The sequence below is a fragment of the Bombus vosnesenskii genome, unplaced genomic scaffold (genome assembly GCF_011952255.1).
Source record: "Bombus vosnesenskii isolate JDL3184/JDL3185 unplaced genomic scaffold, Bvos_JDL3184-5_v1.1 scf7180000013264, whole genome shotgun sequence".
NCBI lineage: Eukaryota > Metazoa > Arthropoda > Insecta > Hymenoptera > Apidae > Bombus > Bombus vosnesenskii.
The window spans coordinates 5,603,876-5,628,230 of NW_022882924.1; the positions used below are offsets into that span (position 1 = coordinate 5,603,876).

A 24,355-nucleotide genomic window follows, 5' to 3' on the forward strand; every position below is an offset into this window, starting at 1 on the left:
CGCTTGCCTCTATTCCGTACTTTTATCGTTTCCTTTTCGATCGATGCCGCGTCGCCGCAATCTATTTTTTTTCTTTTTTTTTACGCTTCCTTGTCTCTCCTCTCCTCTCAAGAAAAGGGAGAAAGCTACCCTGAGAAATTCCATTTTCTATCTATTTTATTTTCTTTCTTTTTTTTTTTGACAATCTTTTTTCTTTTTTCTCTTTTTTCTCTTTGTTTTCTCTAGTTCTTTCTTAATCTATCTTTATCTCCCTGCCTGTTGCGTTATCCACGATGAGAAAAGAAAACGGAGAGGCACCATAGATGGTAGTTCCATGCGAGGAAAAAGAAAAAAGAATGCCAGAGAAAAAGATAAAACGGAAGCACAAGGAAGCGACTGACTCTTATCCCGATTTTATTGGCTCATTCCCGGAGTATCTCTCTTCTTACGTTGTTCTTTTTGTGTTTTGTTTTAGCACTGGCAAGGCCATGCTTGCCATTAACAAAGGCTTACAGAGGTCAGTATTTTTTTCGTTACTACCACTACGTTCCCTCCCGGTTTTTCATTTTTCGATGATTGATTTCTGTTCTTGCGTGGCTTCGTTCTCTTACCTTCCACACACGCTCCGCGTTAAAAATTTCATATGGTCACACCATCTTTCATTCGACTTTCATTTCATTTTTACGAATTGTTATCAATACAGTTGAATTATATTTAATCACGATACTAATAATATATCAAATTCATTCGGAATAAGTCAAATATCGAATCGAAACGAAAATCTTCATCGTTATCGTTAGAGATTTCCGTTCAATCTTATGATTCGTTCTTTTAAACGGCCACGTTTTATATTTTATATGAAATTTTTAAAGCCTTTTTCTCTTTCCCCCTCGCCTCACACTATTCTATTTTCTCTTCTCTTCTTTCTCGTTGCCTTTCGTTCCGTTTAATTGTTGTCCTTCAAACGCTTCTCTATCCACCAAACGTCACAGAGCATATCTTAGCGCTTTCTCGAGAACGCGAATCGATTCGGGTGTACAATCTCAATTCATAACGTTTCTCATTTCCTTCGATACACGAACGACAAAAAAGAAAAAAAAAAAAGAAAAGAAAATTGCCTTTACTCTCTTTTTTCAATTACCTCGTTTGTTTTTTCTAAATCATCTCTACGTTCTGTCGGAGGTTCTTCAAATTTATTGAGTTTCGCGAGTCAGATCTAAGTTTCACTCTGATTTAACCGATATTAGAAATAACCGTAGAATTTTCATTTTTCCTCTTTACCCGCTAGCTTTCAAGCTTTTGTATAGTATCCTGACAAAAGTAACATAGTCTAGGACTGTACAGACGGATTTCGACCGATTTTTCAATCGTCGTCGAAAGAAGAATAAAACAGATTAAACAGATTCTCGCGAAACTACGGGTCGCCATGCCTGGCAAGAAAATAAAAAGAATACAACAAAGAACAGAGAAAAACATTGCAAATAGAGACTCGAATCAACGTTCCTCGACAAGCTCGCATTTTCTTCTCCTACTTCACTGTTTCTTTTCTTTGGTTCTTTGCCTTCATCGATCGTGTTCGACTCGAGATCGTGCACCTGCGATTTCTCGGCCTCTCTGCCGACGATCAGAGTCGACCCCTCTATTTGAAAACATGAATAAGCTGAAGAATGTTCGGCTAGATCAGCGCACGATGAGTTGTCTGTAATTAAAAGAAAACAAAAAAATGATAATAAAAGTTCCAATGAACGCACAACGTAACAATACACGAAAGACATGATTCAGTTTGCATCCGCCGATAGTACAATTAATTCGATGGTAGAACAACGACGATATAAAGCAGCGATATTTGTTGAAAGATCAACGTGTCACTGAATCGTTGGCGGAGAGCTGGGAGCGAGGCTAGGCGCACGATCTTTGAAAGAGCAATTACGTGAACTCACGTGAACCGTATATATATATACGTATATGTATAAATATATAGGTATATGTATTTTTGTTGGCACACACCAATGCAAGAGAATCGCACTTGATTATGGTTAGAAAACAACGCACCGATGTGTCGACTTTCGTAGCCTTAGAAACGATCGATCGTCGACCAAATAAATTGCGATATTACTTTTGATATTTGCATAGGCGATATGAGAATCCATGCCTCCGTGGTTCAAGAGAGATTTGCTCCGATCGAACGTTTCTGACAATCCTCGGAATATTAAACGATAGTCGAACGAGTGTGTACGTATCGGCTAGTTAAAAGGAAACGTGGATTCTTCTTTCACGAAGGAACGTCTCTGTTCTGCAACCTGATCCAATCGAACCTCTAACTTGATCAATGGTTTTAGATTCGATTATAGATATCGAGCAACTGATTTATCTAGCAAACAATTAAAAAACAGATAAAAAAGAAGAAGATATCCTCTGGATAAAATGTAGATGAATGAATTTAAAAAAGAAAAAGAGGGTGGGGGGGGGCAAAAAAGGAAGGGAGATACCGATGAATCGAGTTTGGGGTTCATTCGAGGTGTCGTTAAAGAAAAAGCCACCCCAACCAACGAAATCGCGTTGTACATACGCGTGCGTATAAAAGACGCGGTTCCTAACGAGCGTTCGTAACGAATGCCTGCTTAATTACTGTCATCTCGACCCTATAATGAATACTCACTGAGATGTGCCCTGTTTTAACGCGGCTTGTGACGTCAAGTAGGTACGTAGATTACATTTTTACATCTCTGTAAATATGTCCTGCCTCGATGTTTTTTCACCTTCACATCCGCCGTTTCGTAACTTTCAGCATGCCGATTAACGAACGTTTGCATGCGAATTTTCCCTATTTTATTTCGCGATTTTTCCCGCTTTTTCGCTCCTTTCGTTCCACCATCACTCTCGTTCCCTGTCTCTTGTCTTTTTTTTTTTTGTTTTTTTATCTAATTAAAAGTTCCGTCCGGTAGCCAGCGTCGAGACGCGACTTGTTCATTTGGAACGCTTTTACCGGTACAATTGCATGCAGCCTTGCGCAACGATTAATTTTCCCGTCAAGGGTTTCGTTTCGAAATTAATTAGCAAGAAAGTGACGGTTTTTCGCGCCGGGATTATTGGTCGGATAACCGACGTCGTTTATCTTTCCGTTCAGGTTCGTTTATACGTAGAATATTTTCGTTGAATGAAAAGACGCGAGTGATTTTATACGGCACTACTTGCACGAACTTAATTTATTCGTACGATTCTTTTGCGACAGTAACATCGTAGGAAAAATTAGTGTTTTGTGAAAGAAAGTGTTTCAATCGAGTCGCATTTGTTCGAGGCACTTTAATCGTGTACACGATCAAATTTGTTCGCAATAAAAGAATCTTGTCCGAGATTCTTCCATACGAATAGCCAAAGAAGAAGGTAGCAGCGTTGAGTAGCGCCGTCGACGAACAAAATTTCTTTCGTAAATAACTATGTACCGTGTAACAGAAACGAAAGCAATCCTGATCAGTTGGATTGCGTAGATTAACGGCGTTGCTCCGCCAGAGCGCAGAACGTTTTTCTTGCCTTGTAACGCGAGCGCGAGGTAAAAAGGGAAACCCATGGACCAAAGCACGAGCACAATACCGGTCGTCGATGGGCATACGTTTTCACACGATCAACTAAACTGTTTCAGGTACAGCCCGCTGGCAGGCGATCTCTTGGCGAACTCAATGCTACCCGGGAACGCGATGAACGGTTCCGGCTGGTGTATCTTCGTGTACAACCTCGCTCCAGAGACCGAGGAGAACGTGCTGTGGCAGTTATTCGGTCCGTTCGGCGCCGTCCAATCGGTCAAAGTGATCCGCGACCTGCAGACGAACAAGTGCAAAGGCTTCGGTTTCGTGACGATGACCAACTATGACGAGGCGGTGGTCGCCATCCAGAGCTTGAACGGTTACACGCTCGGTAACCGGGTTCTTCAAGTGAGCTTCAAGACGAACAAGAGCAAGGCGACGTAGAACGACAAGCAACAGCACCAGCAACACCACGATCACCATCATCAGGCAGCAGCAGCGGCAGCAGCAGCAGCAGCAGGGACAGCAGTGGCAGCAACGCCAGCTGTGGCGGCAGCCGCGGCCGTGATCGGTCAAGCGACCGCAACCAAAACCGTGCTCGGTTCAACGACCGCAGCAGCCGCGGTGGTCGCCGCGACAGCGACCGCTGCTGCTGCGGCCGCGGCTGCGGCTGCGGCTGTGGTCACGCCCGCGACCGTCCAAGCGCTCGCGACTGCCTGTGCTTCCACTAAGAAGATCGACCACCACCATCTCCCTGTCGATTCCGTGATCAACACCGTGAACAGTCGTGATCGCGGAGCAAACCATCATAACAATCAGAACTACCATAACCAGCATCAACAGCAGCAGAATCACCCGTTCAAAGATCACCTGGCCGATGTGTCCAAATACGAAAAGACGGCTAGGGCCTCCTCGAAAAAATATCGGTGGGGCAGATACGACTACGAGAACCACGACGACGAGTACAATTCCGACTAATATTCGGAGGATGCTGAGTTCCCTGGAGAATATTCGACCGAGGGATGATGGAAGGAAAAAAGACAGGAGCAGAGTGAGAGAACAGGAAGAAAGGGGAGAATGCTAAGAGATACTCGTGCGTGTGTGTGCGTGTATACGTGTGTCTGTACGAGCAAGGGTGCGATGCATATGCAGTAGGTGCGCGTGGCTGAGAGGGAGAGGGACGTAGAGAGACGAGGACGAACAGACAGCGAAGACGAAGAGAGGTAGGTCGTGGTACGCGATCGCTCGCCCGATATTCCTAATTATACATCGTGTGTAGGAACGAAGAGAAGGGTAAAGAGGAAGCTTCGCTTTTTTTTTTATTTCCTTCGCCTTAGCTTCACCCTCTCCCTCTCTGGTTACTCGTTTCTTTTCTCCCGCTGTTCGTCCACGACAGAAGGTTAACGCGAGGTCCTGTCGGCTTCCGTAGCTCGCGGGATTCGCGACTGTGTCGCTTCATTCCCGCGGCTTGGACGGAATAAACGATAAGATGAAATCGGACGAAAAGAAAGGAACGTCCGTAGCGACCAAGCGTGGCTCGTGCGACTGCTTGCGGATATTGTACATACATATTGCCGATTTATGTATATGTACGCGGATACACGGGCCACGTAATACTAAATATAATAATAATAATAACGTTACCGTATCGATCGACAAACATAGAGGAGAAAACTTGTCATGAAAATCGAGTTGGCGAGAGAAATAAAGGGAGGACGAGAGTCCCCTCTACTAGACCAAAGAGTCACGACGACGTCAGGCTGTGAGACTCGAGCAAAATTTATAAAAGGCAGGGCCTGATTGATTTTTTTTCCTTTTTTTTTTCTAAAATCATTGACAACTCACGACGTAAGAGAAGCGGACAAGAAAACGCGACAGTGCCTCGTGTTTTCCCGATTAGATCGACTACGTGTGAACTTGATGGAAAGGATCGGTGGACATACATATGGAGGATGGAAAAGAGTGCGTAGTAGTAGGTGACTGTAGGGGAATGGTGTAGAAAGGAGAGGCGAGTGAGTAGAGAGAGAATAGAAGGACGTGGCGAGACAATACAGACGGATCGCGATCGAGGACGGGACGGGGACGATCGATAGATCGATCGAAGTACGAAAGGAGGCAAATCGCTCTCTGGTAGAGGATATAAGGGAAACGGGAATACCAATAGTGAAAACCATGACGCTGATGTATGTGAGAAGCCTCGCGTTCGATTTTTAGAATGCGAGGAGGCGGCGAAAAGAGCGGGAGAACTAGTTGTTAAATGCAGACGATCGATTTCCCCTTTTTCTTTTTCCTGTTTAGCCAGTGAGACTAAACGTACTTAAGGAATCTAAACTTTCTTAATCCGTAGTTAAATTAAGGACGAGTCATCATTCGACGAGTACCGAAAGACGAAGTATAATAATTATTACCTATTTAAGAAAATATTTTAGGGCTTATGTGCTATACATCACAATGCGATGTCGCGAGAATTCGAGAGATCGAAACGTCATAATAGTGACCCGAGGGATTACGTCACGTTTCCTGATAACGTAGCAACGTGTTGTATCTTTTCTTTTTGCTAGTCACGAGCTCTTGTACTTCTCTGCCGGTTGTCCAAAGAATATTCAATTTTTCATTTTCTTTTCGTTTTTTCTTTTTCATTTTCTTTTTTTTTTTTTTTTTGTTCTTTTATTTTTCTTATGTATAGATAATATGTATGTATAAGAGAGATCTTAGTTAGTACAAAGTGCTTTCTTGAGTGCAGAGTCTGATTTTATCGAGCATCGCGTATTAGTGTCCTTCGAATGTGCACCGTCCACAAACTTGGACGTTTTAGAAGAACTTTGTCAGCCAACTTTTTAACAAAAAAACACACACTCACTTTACACACACGTACACATATACATACAAAGACATTGCTTGCAGCGGGGAGAAAAGGAACAAAGAGGAGATTCTTCCTCCCCGTCGCAACGAAGATGTTCCGATTTTTATAAACACGAACGTTCGATTTCCCTTTTTTAACGAAAATATTGAAAGAAAAAAAAAGTCCAACGTACAAAATAATATTTCATAGAGACGGTTTACTTATACATACGGTACGCAGATTGGACGCGTCGTGTCTTTTCTTGCAACGAAGAAAGAACGAAAGATTTAACGAAAGAAACACTTCGCGACGGTGCACGGATATGTGATACAGACATGATGTTGAAGTACGATCGACGAATGATTTTCGGATCATCGGGAAACACGTGTCTAGTCTACGTGCAAAGAGGCGTCAGTGAATAGAAAACGGCGCCGCGTGTTAAGAACCTCTCTCCACACAGAGAACGAGAAAACTCTTTTCTTTAGACTAGTAAGCAAATCAGACAGGCGATTTCAAAGAAGGCGCGTTTTAGGTGATACGGTGTATAAGGTAAGCGAACCGTTTCGCTCGCGCTAGCCCGTAGAAGCAATTCCCTTGAACGGGATTAGGTGTACCATCGAAAACCGAAAACCAAATCTTTTCCTTAGATAGCGAAGAGAGACTAATTGGATAGACGAATATCGAATTACGTTTTCTTAAATACATGTTACCTTGTAACAATGATCGGGACTAGCGCGAACGAACATGGATCGTAAGTACTTAATCGTGAGTAAATTTCGAAAATTTCTTAAGCTCCTAGGTTTAGTATAACGCGACAGAAAAAAGCGTAGCATATATATATATATATATACACACACACATATATATACACATATATATATGTTGTCCTATTTATGTGTACCTTCTTGTGTCTAGTCCGGGAGCGAGGAACGGGTTGTTCGTTTGAAAGAGAATACGCTCCCTAGAAGCACGACGATATACACCTGTCCTCCCTCCCAAAAAAAAAAAAAAAAAAAACGTAATTTGAACCTCAAGCAACAGATGCTTTCTGCTAAGATTTTATTTTATTTATTTGGAGAACTCGTGAATATCGATCGGTCGCGTGCGACGCGTACACCCTTCGGTTCTTTCGATCGGGTGTTGTTGGACGACGCGATCGACGCGTCCACGGGGCAAACAAGATCTCGATATTAGTGCAAATTATACACTGGTCGGCTGACAAAAAGCAAACTGGCGTCATCGCGTGCTGTGGCGTGTGTTACAGACGTCAGAGATAAAGGAGAAACGATTCGCCCCTCGTTGCTTCGATGCTTCTTGCGCCGATCATGATCCTTGGTTGATTTGCTGCGAACGTACGAGAAAATGATAGTAACACGACTTTGATCGAAGCAGGATAGTTGCGTAACTGGATACAATGGTGCGTATAGGAGATGATACCACACATATATAATTGTAGCTGGAATGACTTTTGGCGAAGCGTGAGGATTTCGAAGGGGGAACGTCCGATAACCCTCTAAACGGGGGACGAATCGCATGTAAGAAATCAGTTTCAATGTTTTCTAATATTAAAACTATACATTTTCTCCTTTTCATAATTATTATTACGTATATTAATTATACTTATTATTCTGGTTATTATTATTATTATTATTATTATTATTATTATTATTATTATTATTGCCATTGTCATTGCCATTATTATTATTATTCATTATTATCATCATCTTCGTCATCGTCATCATCATCATCATCTTCATTATCACGATCATCGTCACGATCATCATCGCTATTATTATTATTATTATTACTATTATTATTATTATTATTGCTATTATTATTATTACTATTATTAATTATGATCGTATATAATTTTTGTGTCTCTCGTCTAGTAGCTACGTGTAAAACCTTAATGCCTTTATTATCTATCTAATTTTTCGTACCACTACAGAGGAAAAAAACGTCTTACTCACTTTACTTAACATCATACTACTACCGTTACTTTCTCTCAACTGCTATAACTACTTGCTATAACTATTACTATTATTACTACCACCACCACCATCACTGCTACTATTACTTACTATTACTACTACTACTACACTACTACTACTCCTACTACCTCTCCTACTACCATTACCACTATTACCACCACCACCACCACCACCACTACTACTACTACAACTACTACTACCACTACCACTACCACTACCATTACCACTACCACTACCACTACCACTACTATTACTACTACTACTACTGCTTACTACTACCGATTATTTATTTATTTATTTAATTATTATATAACATAACAGAAATTATGTTTTATTTAAGGATTAAACTGATTTGTGTTTGGTTCAAATACGTCGTTTGTTTTATTTCGATTACTTGTTTCAGTTGCCACCAGCCTCCCAAACAACCATGGTTTACATCTACATTTTCTATCCATCCTGATAAAAAAAATATAATATATATCTTCTTCTGCTTCCTGACATTCCCCGTTGCTCACAGAGACTGATGTAATCGATGCGTAGCACGCGCGAGCGCAGCGTACACCGACGTTTCGCTGGATATTTACTGCACGCTCGTCGATCGTGGTTCGTAACATTTCTATAATTATCTTTGTTCCATCGTGGGCGACCCCGTGGAACCGACAAGAAATTCGTGTCCATCGAGAAGTTTAACCGTCTGCGCACGTAAGGAGAGGAGAGTCGTTCGGGCGCGTGAACCGACACACGAGTCTCTGCTTCTTTCCCACTGATAGTCTGTGATCTCAAAGGCAATGTTCGCGTGTCGATCGACGCGTCGAAAAGATTGATCTCAAACCTATCGATAGTCGCTGTACAATTACAATGCACGAACATCGGACGTTTAGTCAACGATATTGGATCGTATAACAATGTTGCGTTAAGTATCGAAAGGTGAAGGTCGATCGGAAGGTTCCAACGGCGCCCACGATCGTAGAAAATTAATGGAAACGGTTCGTGATACTTGAGAAAACGATAGAACTCATTGTTAAAAGTACAAATGCCACGAGGCGGTCGCGCAAGTAGCTTTAATACTCTCGTGCGCATTTCGGTTATATATACTGCCCAATGTTGCGCCAATAAAACAGTAAAACTATACGATAGAGACTTGTTGGAGTGTGAAAACCAATCTTTGATAACGATAGGCGAGGACGTAGTCCCTCGGTGAACTTGAGACCGTGTCGAAGGGCGGAAACTGGTGCCAAGGGGAAAGGGAATGAAGCGCGTTCACGTCATCAGTTGCCTACGTAAATAAGGATATTATCGAGAGAAAATGATATTGTCACGATGATGATGGAACGATGACCTGGTGAGGACGAGATTAAAAAACAAGGGTGTTTCGCTCTCTTTCCTCTTTAACGAGTGCAATAACGGTCGGAGCTGCTCAATTTAGCGCACAGTATATTAGAAGAGGTTGTCGATGCTACACAGACTCGAAAGGGTCGAAGAGACGCACAACGCGACGAGGATACTCGTCGGGACGACGGATGATAGCGCAGGCCCTGTCCCGTTCTTTCCAATGTAGAGAAAGCCATGGAAAAGGCGAGGGGAAAACGTGGAAAGATCGATCGAGGCAAGAACGCGAAGACAAAGAGGGAACTACGGAGTAAGAAGAAAAGAAAGGGAATGATGAGAGAGAGGGAGAGAGAGAGAGAGAGAGTGAGAGAGAGAGACGTGAAAGACAGCGAGAGTGGGGGACACGCTAATCTACTTAACTATAAAATTATATTACCATACGATTATTACGTTAGATATACATTATATATATTGTATTTATGTCTCAATAATCGTTGTTAGTTATATCGCTATCGATGATGACGATGATAATGAGTGTTTTGTTATCGGTGATTAATAGAAAAGAGAGGGAATACGGAGTCAGCAGACATATACACATGCATACACGTACACAGGGAACACAATAGGGCACACATTTACGCGATAATGGCACCATGTGTCTATTCTCGATGATAAGATGGATATTCGAGACTGGAGGATGATCGAATCGCTTTCGAACTGATTCCGAACGCTTTGAGGATCTCTCGCGAAGAACGCGAATCCTCCACAAGAGGATGCCGCATAGCAGTTGGAAATTGAATTTTTATTCGACGCACGACAATTGGAATATCGACAAATTTGCGATCACGTTGTAAACAAAAATTTATATCGCCTGTAACTCTCCTATGACCTGTATAAATTTTTAATAAACTCATTTAATACAAAGCGTTTTGAAATCGGTCCGAACGTGACGTAAAAGTTTCGTCACATTCCGCGGCTTTTAGATAATTTCACCGACGAACGAACGACGTTACCTTTATTAGGACATTTGCATTTAGTGGTTAGCCGCATTAGCCATATTATTACCCGTAAAAGTCAACCATTTATACTTCTCTTGTACCTTTTAACCAATGAAAAAGTAAAAAAAGTAAAAAAGGTGTTTCTACGAAGGTGTCGAAGGAGTGGTTTATCGATTCGTTCTCCGGATCTTTACGAATTGACAAATTCAGCCAACTTCTTCTATCCGAACAGCTTACGTTCCTTATTAGTTAGTAATTTTCTTAGTTAGTGAATTCTCTGCAGCTTTCTTGGCGTAATTTGTCATCTTCGAGAACAGGTCTCCTGCCTCGTACAGCATTACGTGTATATCGCGAACAAACATCCCTTAGTGGCGCAAAGAATGTGCAAATAAGCAACATTTCCAATATCGCCAATATGTATAAACCGATCGGATTTCCAAAGAATCCATCGACTATATCGATTATCCATTAACGTTAATTAAATGATTAGAACTACTAAACAGCTACGGTTCTGGCACAATGTGAACGACGATCGATGAACGAAGTCTCCGGTCAAGGGACTGTTCCATCTTCGTAATAGTGAATACGCATTTCTTCAAGAGATCCAACCGGTGAATAATTTAGAAAACACCATGATCGATTCGAATCGAAAGAGGTTTACCTATTCTTCATCGGAAACGGTCTCGCGAAATGAAATACTTCGCTGTCAGTTTGAACAACGCACAATGCTGTCTCTATTCGACAGCTTGTCGATCGTTTTATAAAGGCGAGTCGATCGTCGATTCACTGTCGGCTGAATGTCGATCCAGGGGATCGTTGTCCCTCGTTATCGTCGTCCTGTTCTCTCGTCGTCGATGCTCGTCGTGATTCGCATTCATCGTCGCCGGAAAGGCGCTTCATCGTCACGTTAGACGCATTCGAGATGCTCGATAGTGGTTGTCGCGCTCGACGATCCTCGTGATCGTTCGTTCGATATTCGATTGAGTCTATTCAACGTCGATCCGTGTTTATCGCGCGACAACGTCGAGTCGACGATTCGCTGTTTCGTTCTTCGCGTCTCGCTGTCGTGTACAGCTCGCGCGCAGGTCTAGAGTGGAACGACAACGGGCAGTTTTAACCGAATGAGAACGAAAGATCTCGAGTTGTTTAAAGGCAAAGCAAAGAGGTATATGTAATATACACAAGAAATACTTACCGAATCGAAAGTGAAATTTTGCTCCTCGAATAGACAAATTTTTTGAGAGAAAGGGCCAATATCGACGGTAGGGAATTTACATTTCGATCGGTAGAGTGAAAGGTGATTCCTAATCGATCGCGAGTGGATCGAGGTGGATTTATCTATCGTTTAGACATACACGTGGTTTTAGCCAGACGGTGATCGATGATATTTAAAACGACATTCCGTGACTGCGTTGCTCCTCTTCGAACGAAACAAACTAGAGGGATCGTCGGTTTACGGGGCGCGCGATCAAGCAGCAAAAGCAACCTAAGAGCAAAGTAAGAAACTACGAAACAAAAAGAAAACAAAGGGTAAACAATCCTCTTCCAATTTGTACCGAAGCGACTAAATACCGCAGAGACTGAGATTTTAGGCGAAGTTAATTAGCTCCGAATGATCGTGGCTGCGATCGATGATACTCTCCTGAAACTTCCAGGGAAACTAGAGACTCCCGACAACACAGCAAAAAATAAAGAGAGGATAACGCATAAGCAAAAATGTGGTTTTTCTCGTGGACTTAGGAGAAGAACAAGAGCGTTAGAACTAGCTGTTTAGAGATTACGTATATCGTGAACCCCCAGCGATTAGGATAATCGATCGAGCCTCCGTGATCACCGAGCTCTCGTTCGTTGTCCATTTGCGGCTAGAGTTTCAACAACTCGAAACGGCAACGAACGTTTTCGGATCCAGTGATGTAAATCTTCGTAGAGTCGTTCGAGACCGACGAACGACGCGAATATAAGCGGAACGTGGAGCTCGATGGCGCGAGGCTCGATGAGACCGGAACGAGAATAGGCTCCCGACTTTTTGAATCGTTTTTTCTTTTCTAGGAAAAGCAACAAATGACAATTCGCGAATTTTCGAACGAACTTTTTTCCAGCGGACTGACGTGACGTTGGGGTGGCGGAAGGGGTGAACGAAATCGAGGAAAATCCAGAGACAAAAGGTTGACAAACACCGCGCGTTTTACTTGCACACGAGCAATTGGAAAATAGACGACGGATTCATTTTTCGTCTCGGTCCCCCTGCCGTCGCTCGACGAAGCAACTTTTTTCTCGTTTAAAAACCACCGTGCCGGGCCTTCGAGCTTCGATCGTCTTGTCAGTTTCGCAGCTTACTCGCTCAGCGTCTAGTACACCTGCCTTGGAGTCGTAAAACCATTACCGCTACCCTTTGCCCACCTCGATTTCCTTTGTGTTCCTCTTGTCCTCGTTATCGAGTCGACTGGAGCGACGCTCGTCTCGTCAGGCTACTACCCCTTTCTCTTTCTCGTCCCTTTGTCGACGATTTCGACCTCTCGGTCGTCCTTCTTTCTTTCATCCCTGTTCATTCCGCTTCGATCGTTGCCGCGAGTTCGCAGACCGAGGCGTTTCTTTGATCACGAAAGACGGTGTACTCGACCCTGGAGCGAGCACAAAACCAAAGAAAAAAATGATATATATATGTGTGTGAGTGTGAGAGAGAAAGGGAATGTAAGAATGAGCGAGCGTGCGCGTGAGAGAAGGAAAAAAGGGAATGAAAGGGTGAAAGAGCGTGGAGAGGCGTCGTATATCGCTGGAGGATGAAATTATTTTTACGCGTTCTCAAGCACGTCGTCCGACCGGATGCGTTGCCGGAACGTCGAAAGTCGGCGCGGTTACAGGGGGGAGGGGGGGGGGGCAGATTGAAAAACGAAGGGAGAAAAATTGTCGCGACAACAAAAAAGCAGCTCTAGCTCACAGTAGGCCTAACTAACAAACAAAGCGAACAAAGAAACAAAGAAAATGAAGATGAAAAGTATTTATATACTTAAGCTAACTAATTAAAAAAAAAAATATATAAAAAAACGGTCGAGAAAGGGAGAGGGTGAGGTCGGCGAGAGAAAGAGAATCAGCGAATTAGAAGGGGAACGAAAGAGACTGATGATTGCGTGCGAGAGAATTAGAGAGAGAGAGAGTGTGTGTGTGTGTGTGTGTGTGTGTAAGAATAATTAGAGAGGAAGATTAAGGAGAAACAGGTAGAAAATAGGAAAAAAGTAAAGAAATAAAAGTCCTCGAGATTTACTCCGAGGCGAGTCACTCGCGGATCAAGAGAAAAGTCGATAACTACTCTTTAACAAAAGAAGAAAAATGTTACAAAAGAAAAAAAAGATGAGAAGAGAGAAGTAGGAGGAGAAAAGTTGGGGGGGGAGGGGTAAATACAAAGGTGGCTAGAAAAAAATGACGATAAAGGGAAAACGGCTAACGGAAGAGGAGGAGCGAGATGGATCAGTGGGGGAAGAAAGAGATAATCTATAATCTTCTGTACATGTTTTGATTATTCTAATTATTAATTATCGTAACTTATAATAACTATTAATTAATTAAATTAATTGATATCTATGGAACTGTATTTAAACGACAAAAAAACGTGGTAGCTAGTTTGTCAATGGGTGTATAAATATTTAATTACGATAACTCTATAGTGATACTAAAAATGAAACAACAACAAAACAGAAACCACAAAACAGCAGACAAACAGAATACAAAGATAATGTGCGCGTGCAGGGGACAAGAGATCGTGCCAGATTGAATGGGATTTACGAATGGCAATGAGAAAATGTGATAGAATGAACGCGACGAAAGAATCTGTGACTAAATACGCGATTTAAGAGAACACACACGTACATACACAAACACGTAAGCATCCAGATGATATACAGTATATGTAATTAATTCCACTTTAAACGAGGAAGGAAAAAGCGAAGCGAGATGAAAAAGCAAAATAGATTTAAAAAAAAAAAAGAAAAAAAGGAAAGAATAAGAGAAAAGGAGAAGAAACAAAGAAAGGGTTAAAAACCGAGCGCGGATATTATTCATTAAGGGCGATCTGATTGGTCGGACTGGTCTCGAGCGGATCAGCGACAAATGTGTTAAAAAAGAAATAAGAATGAAAAAAGGAACGAACTGTTGCAACGGGTGCCCCGGAAACTTTGGTTCTGCACATTTTCCGGACACGCAAAGAGCAAAGTGAGTTTCACGGTGCTTCGTGGGGGTTTCTTCCGTTTCATTTCCGTTTTATCTCCTTGCACACTTTCTTCTTCTTCTAGTGGTCGACGCGTAAACGAAATGCTCTCCTAAAAGCAACCGCCGCTTTTCGCATTTCTGTTAACAAAATAGGAAAGATTCGCACGATATATATGATACATACGTGTAGATACAAGATGGATCATACAATGGTGTTTTCTAGGTACATTCGATCCTTTGTATTCCGTGAACGGATTCGAACCGATTTTTCAGAAGGTTCACCGTGACGCAGCAAATGAGTTTGCTCGTGTTCTTCCGTTTCTTTTTCTTCGTGTTCGAGCTTGTTCTCTCGAAGACGACTTCTCAAAAAAAAAAAAAAAAAGAAAAAAGAAAAAAAAGAGAAAGAAAAGAGGGGAAGAAAGAAGAAGAAGGACAAAAGAAAGGAAAGAAACCAAATACACGTGATTCGAGAAGCGAATCGAGTCCTTCTCATCGTTCATGGATTTTCTTGATAGGATAGCGACATTTTTTTTTTAAAGAATCCTTCGATGAATCGTTTCTGTCACGTTTGTCGTTTCATTTTCGTTTTGAAACATTTGTCACGGTACTGGTGGGAAACGACTTTGGTCGATCGTAGGAGGAAACTGGTCGAGTCTCGTAATCCATGCGCTGTTTAAATAATTTATATTTTGCCGAAGATATAACGCTTGGTTGAACAGGGATGGGAGGGGGGAAAGATAGATTAATTCCTTTTCATGTATATCAACGTGTTTAAGTGTAATCGAGAGACGGAAAGACTGTCGGTAAATCAATTGCTCATACCGGAACGCGATATATAAATTATTTAAAGGGATAGTGGCAACGAAAGGATAATCGTCGTGGTACGATCTGTAGAGAATCGAAGATCTCAATTCACTGTGTCCGAATCAATGGAACGGATCAAACCTCTTGATCGCGCCTTGGATCCCGTCGTTTTACGCTTCTCAACATCCTCCGTCGCGAGATAAGGAATCAACGTTAAGATATCGTACAAAATATAAGTATAAATACGCAGATGGTACTTCGTCGAGGAAATTTATATTTAAATATAAATTCAGCGTTCGTGTTCGCCTGCTGAATTTATTTCTAAAGCGATGAAACTCGTCTATCGAAGTACGCTGTTTACGTACGTAGGATTTTAAAAAGGAACCAGACGACGATCAAAAGGTTGATAGATCGTGAAACAGTATCGATCGCGCGTTTTCGCGAGGGCGTCGATCATCGCACAAGAGCGCACAGTAAAACTAGCGAACGAAAGCGTATTGTAGGATGGTTTCACGCGAAATTAGTGGTACAGTTAAGGCAGCTTTCGGTTGTTTCGAAAGAGGAAGGACGAGGGCAGGTGGGAGAACAGAAGTTTTAAACAGTGAGGTGCTTGTTAGATCTCGACGATCTCGTAATATCGAAGATACATTCCATCCGAGTACGAGGGCTCTGGCGCGGAATAAAAGACTTCCTTTTCTCGTCTACGACTACTTCGTTCCATGCTTACTTTCTCGTTCGATGTTTCAACGTTCGTTGACTACTTTTCGCTTTTTCAGATTTAGTCTCTTTCGATCCTGTTGCTAAACCTAGACCGAGTGTTTGATTTAACCAATGGACGTGTTTAGAGAAGATACGGTTGCATTTAAAAGGTGATTTATGGATCACGTAGACGAGGATCGTCGAAATTTTGCACATTCCAAGACGGCAAGACCCTCGAGGTACAAAATTCGCGATTAATAACCGTACGTAATTATATTTAGACGCGTTTCTAACGATCGATCTCGAACGGACGCGTTCTCGTGAGCGAAACCGCCAAAAAGACATTTATCCTTTTTCTATTGAAAGGACGAGGGATTTCTATAGGGAATCGAATGAAAGTTTATTCATCGACAGTATTAAGATAAGAGGAGCTTTTTCGCGGAGAGATGTTATCCAAATGAGCAGCACACTTGTAGAATCATTTCTGGAAACTTGACGCTGATTTTATCGATAATTCAATTTAGATCGAACTTGGCTTTTCCATCAATTTCAAAAGCAGCATATTTTCGATCAGAGATTCGCCAGTTACTTTTTAATCGATCTGGTTTCATCTTAAATATATAATTGAAACGTGGTATGTGTATACCCTTTAGCTTTTCCATCTTCTTTCGTGCATTTTTTTTTTAAATCTTACCGAAAAGTTTTTCGAATGGCGTTTAGTTTCGAAAAATAATTCCACGTGTGACCGATAATTACCAGTGTAGAAGATCCTCGACGCGATCGAGGGAATCTAGTTTCTACACTCGCAGTTGTCGCAGTGATTCCGTATTAACTATTATAATACCAGATTTTACCATTACGATATTATAACGTTGTATGTATAAGTGTTCATAAAAAAAAAATTTATTATCACCCAGGATAAACGCAGTGCAATACATTTATCGTTCTCAGTGATTTTCTGCAGAGCGTGTGTGAAACACATCGATCGAGTGGAAACAATGCAAAAAAAGAAACAAAATCGAAGGAACAACAAATTTAGAAAAACAGAGAAAAAGAAGGCGAGAAACCGTGCGTCTCGTTTTTTGTCCACTTTACGCGAAATTCGACGCCAATCGGATCGATAAGAGATCGAAGAGAACTTGATCGAGATCAAAAGATATTTCGCGACGCGAGACGACAACAAATAGATTAAAGCAATTAAACAAATAAAAAAAAGAAGTACACATATGTTGACCATTTTAAGAGACAAATTTTGACGGTCCGTTCGTAAGGACAAAAATAATTAAAAAGAAAAAAAAAATGGAAAAATGCAAAAACATCGTTGATTTTCAAAGGGATCACGACCGAACGTGAAATCTGTCCGACTGTTACGAATTGTCTTTATAATAAACATTTACAGCTTTAATGGGAAACAACCGTAGACGTAAGTGAACGGAGGGCACTAATCTAACGAGAAACAAAAACAGAATCGAAAAGAAAAAAAAAACACAATTAAAAATAACGCAAAAAAAAACATAAAAGTAACATAGAAAAAAAAACGATATAAAAAGAGAGAGAGAGAGAGAGACGTAACGAGAGTGCGAGAAAGTGCGAGTGAATGAACGAACGAAAAACGCAAGGGAAGCTATTCGTCACCCCCGAAATTTTCTGTCTCGAATAAATACCGTTGTCTTTTGATTGTCGTTTTAATGAACAAAACCATAAACTATGAATGATTTTGTAACTTAAGGAAATATAAGTTGCTCTTAAATCTGACACGGACATGACTTTTTTCACCTGTAATTTTCTCGATAACACGCTTCTGTTTTGAGCCTTCTCGTTTCATCTACGTCTCTGTGCAAGTCCGCCACCTTTTTTAATCGCGCGATCCAACCGAAACACCTTTGCTTTGTTGGCGATCGAGAAAGGAGATTTGGTTCGCTCGATTTCTCTTCTTGTTTGATTCGACTCGTGTTTAATACGGTGCGATCTGATATCGTCGTGTAAATTAACTAAGTGATACGCAATATATATATAATGTTGATCGATTGACAACCGAGTCGGGTACCATTGCCACTATTTTGACAGGGATTGTCGGCGATCTGTCAGCGAAAGGAACATTGATCAAATTTCGAAACATGTTTCTTTTTATGAAAAATTACGTTCAAATACTTAACAACGTTAGCGTCTTTTTTCGTTTCGGAAATTTAAAGTTCCTATACAATCGTATTAACATGATCCATCTTAAACTCTATCAAAGCTGTACTTTCTCAATTTCATTAGTTTCGACTTAACGGGCACATGTTGCTCTCGTATAATTACACTTAATCTGAGAACGAGTTAAATCATTTGGCGCGTTCTAGCGCCAGCGAAACCAAAGAAACGGCAAAAGTATTGAGAGATGTACGGGAGACGATCTCAAAGCGACGTTCCATTCAGAGCGTAGCTTTCGTCAATGTGTTCTGGTATTCTGGTGTTCTTCTCGATCATTCGGCTCAAACCGAATCTCTTCGTGACTTTCCAATAGAAATCGACGAGTTAGGGCTAACGACTATAGAGTCGCGTGCGTTTCCAAGTGGAGAGACAACCGGAGAGTTTCGTTGAAAACGCCTAGCTACGTCGTCAAAGTTAATAATTGTTGAACGAACCGAGAGAAAAGTCTGATAGAAGCGTGTTTAACCGGAATGAGATGAAAATAGAAACTAACGATGCAAAAGAGTGAAAGAGAGAGAGAGAGAAAGGGAGAGAAAGAGAGATGAGAGAGAGAGAGAGAGAGACAGTAAAGGAGGAGGAAAAAGGCAAGGAGGAAAAGAGTAAAAAAACGCGAATTATAATAGAGTAATGTATTTTATGACGGGTTTTAATACGGTATTAATAGCGATATTTAACTGTAACTGATAGTAAAAGACGCTATTTAAATGTGAGAAATTATCGGTCGACACGTGACACACGGTGGTATAAACTGTACGGTAAACTACTATAAGATTATAACGATTAGGCGTTAGATCGTCGAAACGGGAAAGAAAATGGACGAGAACAAGTAAGATATTAAAATAGCGGAGAGAAAGAAGAAAGTATATCGAATTGAAATGAAATAGAAAGGGTCTTTTTTACCAAAGGATTTTTGCACAAAGAGATTCCGATGGACACGCGTTTCTCTTTACTTCTTTCCGTTTGATTACGCGTTCATCGGACTGAATTACTTGAGCGAGAACTTCGACTGATATAAGATGAAATTTAATCCTTACGCGTATAATAAAATAAACTAAAGAACGCGTGTTTTTAGTAAGAAAAGAGGGAATGAGCATTTAAGTAAACCCCGTGTTTCGATACAATGGTACTATCTTAATATAATATTTTTCTTTTGATAAAGTGAAATCATCGATGAAGTTCATTGGCTAAGGATTAAATTTCAAATGGTTCTCGCCAAAGTTTCTGATGCTTCCAGTAATTACGGAACGATCCCAAACAAAATACTGTCAAATCTACAAGAACGTTCTCTGCTAAAGGACGAACTCTACGTGTAAAAGCTAAATGTAATATCATCGGACGTTCCGCGAAAAGGACTGCACAAAATCATACGTGATAATGATTTACGAACGTATATAGGATATATGTATAGCGAGTAATATCATCAGAGAGGAGCTATTAAAAAAAGAAAGAAAGAAAGAGACGAGAAGGAATTCCAAAAATTAACACGTTTCACACCCAACGGTGAACGCAAGAATCGTGATAGGTCGATTATTGATGGGACGATTTACGATAAAAAAAAAAGTATAGCGATTATTTATTATTAAAAAAATGTTTAGGGTGGGATGGAGGGGTTGAGGGAGATCAGTGAGTATAGATAAAGTAAGACTGATTTGTGGAAGGATTGCTTGGCTCGAATATCGTTTTTCGATCGATCGGTAGGCTATGAACATTGACGTGGCGATGTTTAAACTAATAATGCTTAGTTTAAACTAGATATAAATTATATAATTAAAAATAGAAAAGATCTTCTGTCATCGTTTCATTTCCGAATACAGTGTTTTAGAAAATTCAAATCGCGTCTGATCAGACACGATACGCGCTACTATCGATCGAATTAAATGTCAAATAAAATATACCTATACTTGGAAATCGAAACTCGATACTGTTTATACTAGCGTTGATCGAACGACCTTCGAGACAAGTCGACGAATAGAAAAACTTCTAAGAAGTGAAAAGATTTTTGCTAAAAACTTCGCTCCATGTCTGATCTTGCACGGACTTACACTACTTTTTGATCGGGTGGACCTCGATCGAATTACCGAGCGAATAGGAAACAGAAAATTTTCTAGGGAAAGATGAAAAGAAATAATAAGAAAGAGAAGTCTCTTTTTTCGCGGAGATGCTACTTTCTCTGCTAGGAAGTTTGGCCTGCGTCTGATCACGCACGGACTAGAACTACTGTCGGTCGTGCACAGGCCTAACGTTCACGCATCGACCAAGCATCGGAACACCGAGCTTCTTCCTCTTTCTAATTACCTCGTTAATTGCTAGACACTCGATTATCCACTTCGGTGATTCTACGTTGGCGAGCGAGTTACTTTCGTTTCACGTCAGAAAATCGAATTAACATTTATATATATCGTTGATCATTTCGATCGCGAATGACACGAACATTGTTCATTGTTAAATCACGATTGGTGCTTTGATCGCAGCATATCGAGACTAGAATCAAGAAGACAATTGGGGAAAATATAGAGATCAGAAGGTTTCTTTTCGAGCTTTTACGTGGGTGACAGTCGTGGAGGATATTTTCTTTCTATCTTTGTAACAAAGAGCATCTTTGATCATCATCGGGATCCTGACGAAATTATTTCTCGAAGAATTAATTTCACAGGGTGCCGTCACCGCGAAGGATACCGTGTAATCACTGTTAACCGTCGATCCATCGTACGTCGATACATCGATATGTTTCCAAATTCAATCGATCTATCGATCCAACGATCGATCGATCCTGTTAGAAACGTTGCGCCAGCAGATCACTTAACCTCTTAAAGAGTAGAATCTTCAATCGACTAGCGCTCTCGAATCAAATTAAATCGATAATTTGTTTGTCGAGCATTTCGCGAAATATACTTTCTTCGTATAACTTTCTGATGAGGCCGAGCATCGTTTTATTTATAATTTGTCTAGGTACGAAACGCGAAGGAATCTAAACCTATATACGTATAATCTGTATTTAATTATCGTCATTTATCATATTACTGTGTACTTATCGCATGATTATTACTTACACGTATTATTTATACAACTACAGGTAGGAATTCCCATTGAAGTTTATGTGGAGGTTAGATATATCTATATATACATTACATTACATTATATTATATTACATTATATTATATTATATTATATTATATTACATTATATTATATTGTATTTACATTATATTATATTATACACGTATATTTCTCACATGGAAATTTTTCAAGCATCTGAATAACACCGCAACGGCTATTGTTGTGCAATAAGTATATATGGGCGTGCTTTTTAAGAGGTTAATCGGGATACCGATTTAATATGTAGTACAGAGCAAAAAGCTTCCTCTCTACACAACACATATACGCATACACAAACACATAATACACGTTCATATGCATACGCAAGTCCGTCTTAATAGGTTCAAGTAAAACCTCGAATTACAGTTAAAATTAGCGTAATATTATAATAATTTTCGTGACATTGTACTGTTATAATTGTGTACATTTATTTAAATATTCATACATGTTTAAAAGTCGATGTTACGTAAGTAGTTTGATCTATGTACTTTTTATATTTACTTATGTGTTGTAACTATGTATCATATTGATAGTTTCATTGCGTATGTGTAATCATAATTTATCAAATAGCAAATTCGAGGTTTATTCGATCTAAAATGTAACCGGCCAAGCGGAGCAAATTAGAACACACTTTCTTCATCGCAGAACACACGTATACGCATTTTGCATGCAGGTTATCCTCATAACGGAACAGAATTCATTTCTCGAGGAAACAACGACGGGATGTTCGTTCCTGATGGGTTCCGTCGAGCATTCTTCGTCGTCGCCTCAACGTCACTTTAGGGCAACGAACTAGAAATGTGTTGAATATTTACACGAATTTACAAGATTCTTGCTAATGTACTTTTTCTATATCATACACGAGACAAATTACAGTGCACACATAGGTGCATACCATATACACATGAACAACACGAGGCATACACATCTCAACGTATTCTTGTATCTTTAACATCTAACAAAATAGAGGAACGGAAAGATTATACATTGGACGTACTACAACTCCGCGTACAATCATAGCACACAAATACATGATTACATGCACCCACACGTACAAGAAAAAGAGACCATTCACGCACACTGTGGCACAGAACAAAGACACAAAGATGACTTAAAAAATAAAACAGACAAAAACATTTTCGAGAACACGTGCGCGCCATCACAATTGTTGATATAAATTGCGATCCATGATTATTACTATTTACGATATAATTATTATCTTGCATTGTCTAGTCATACGTTATTATTGTATAACTAACGATATTAATTATTAATTAACCTGTACTACCTAGTCGCATTATGTGTTGCATAAAAAAAAACTATGAAAATTCCGAAGGCGAAATAAGAAAGAGCGAGAGTGAGAGAGACCGAGAGAATGCGAGTATGAAAGTAAGAAATGTACCTAAACGAGAGCACGAGGAAAGAAAAAGAGAGAGTGAGGGTGAATGATATAGACACACGAGATGGTAATGATAATAACGAAATTTCGGTGAGAAAGAGACGGAGAGAATGAGACGAAGGTACTTCGTTGCAGCCGTGATAACGCTCGTTGATCGAGATTAAGATCAAGATTTGGCTAATTGTGATGATAATCTCGGACGAAGTTATTTATTTTGAGATTAAAGAGGAAGTTAGTAAAATAAAAACCAAGGGTGCTCTGAAATATTTCATGTTGAATGCGAATGTTCTTAACCATAATTCGTCGATGGCGGCTAAGAAACGATCAGTTGTTTCCCAGAAAGTAAATTTTGAGAGCTACATATAGTTAAACACTTCGCGGACGAGCGACCCCTAAATATTGAATGTATGACTGTAAAAATACAAGATTCGCGTTATCTTGAGAAATCTAGAAAACAGTCACCGAAGTGTTACGTCATATCCGCCCAAAAAACCCGTCAATCCAATCAGAAAGTAATATCGTCTTACAAGTTGGAAAATTTGAGAAGTAAGTACTTTAAGATACTTTCTGAACTCGTCGTTTCTTCGATGGACGAATTAGATGGAAAATCGATCAAATTGGGTGATCATGGCTGCCGAAGGTCGCCTGCTTAGTTAAGGAATAGAAAGTGAAGATGATAGCGATGATGATAATGATGATGGTAATGATGATGATAAAAAAAAAAGAGTAATAACTGTCACGACACGCACGTGCGCGTCGCGCGTCACAATCGTAACGCGCTCGTGCGTACTGGTAGCAGAAAGAAAAAGAACAAAACGAGTATTAAATATATGCGGGGGCCGTGGAGAGGAGGGAACCTTCCTTTACTCAAAAGAAATATCGGTGGATTGCTCGTCAACCCATTGACTTTTCCCTATCGCCAGGTAAGCGAAAAGAAAAAATACAGCGGAAACACATAAGATCTGCATATGTATACCTCATATCCCCGGTTTTAGTGCATAGCAAGCACATTTTCGTCAGAACAAATGAAGAAAAAATTCTCGAGATATCTTAAACGTGCGTTGTCTCTCCTTCCTGTGAATCGTACCCTCCTCCCTCCCTCCCTCCCTCCCACCCGAGGAGAGCTCGCGGGCCCTATATTGCAATATTTGTACTTTTCCATGTTGAAACCTCGATATACAATAAATTATATTAACAAACTTCGATTCCCGATTCTTTTTTCATCCAGTCATCGGTTTTCTTTCATTTTGTTTTTGTTCTGATCGTTTATCAAAGATTAGGGATAGATAAATAACTATAAAA

General features: G+C 40.5%; 1 protein-coding gene across 17 annotated transcripts in view; it reads left to right on the top strand.

The window, feature by feature from the left end:
• Window positions 1-6,376, top strand: part of LOC117235796 (ELAV-like protein 2) — a 40,476-nt gene extending 34,100 nt beyond the window's left edge. For 7 of the 17 annotated variants that reach the window (XM_033498176.1, XM_033498157.1, XM_033498167.1 and 4 more), the window contains 3 exons: window positions 455-496; window positions 2,678-2,680; window positions 3,620-6,376. In XM_033498176.1, coding sequence (XP_033354067.1) covers window positions 455-496; window positions 2,678-2,680; window positions 3,620-3,944 — 370 coding nt within the window. In that variant the 3' untranslated portion in view covers window positions 3,945-6,376. The remainder of the gene's footprint in view (window positions 1-454; window positions 497-2,677; window positions 2,681-3,619) is intronic. The other 10 variants (XM_033498195.1, XM_033498183.1, XM_033498221.1 and 7 more) reach the window with 3 other exon arrangements.
• The last annotated feature ends 17,979 nt before the right edge of the window (window positions 6,377-24,355 follow it).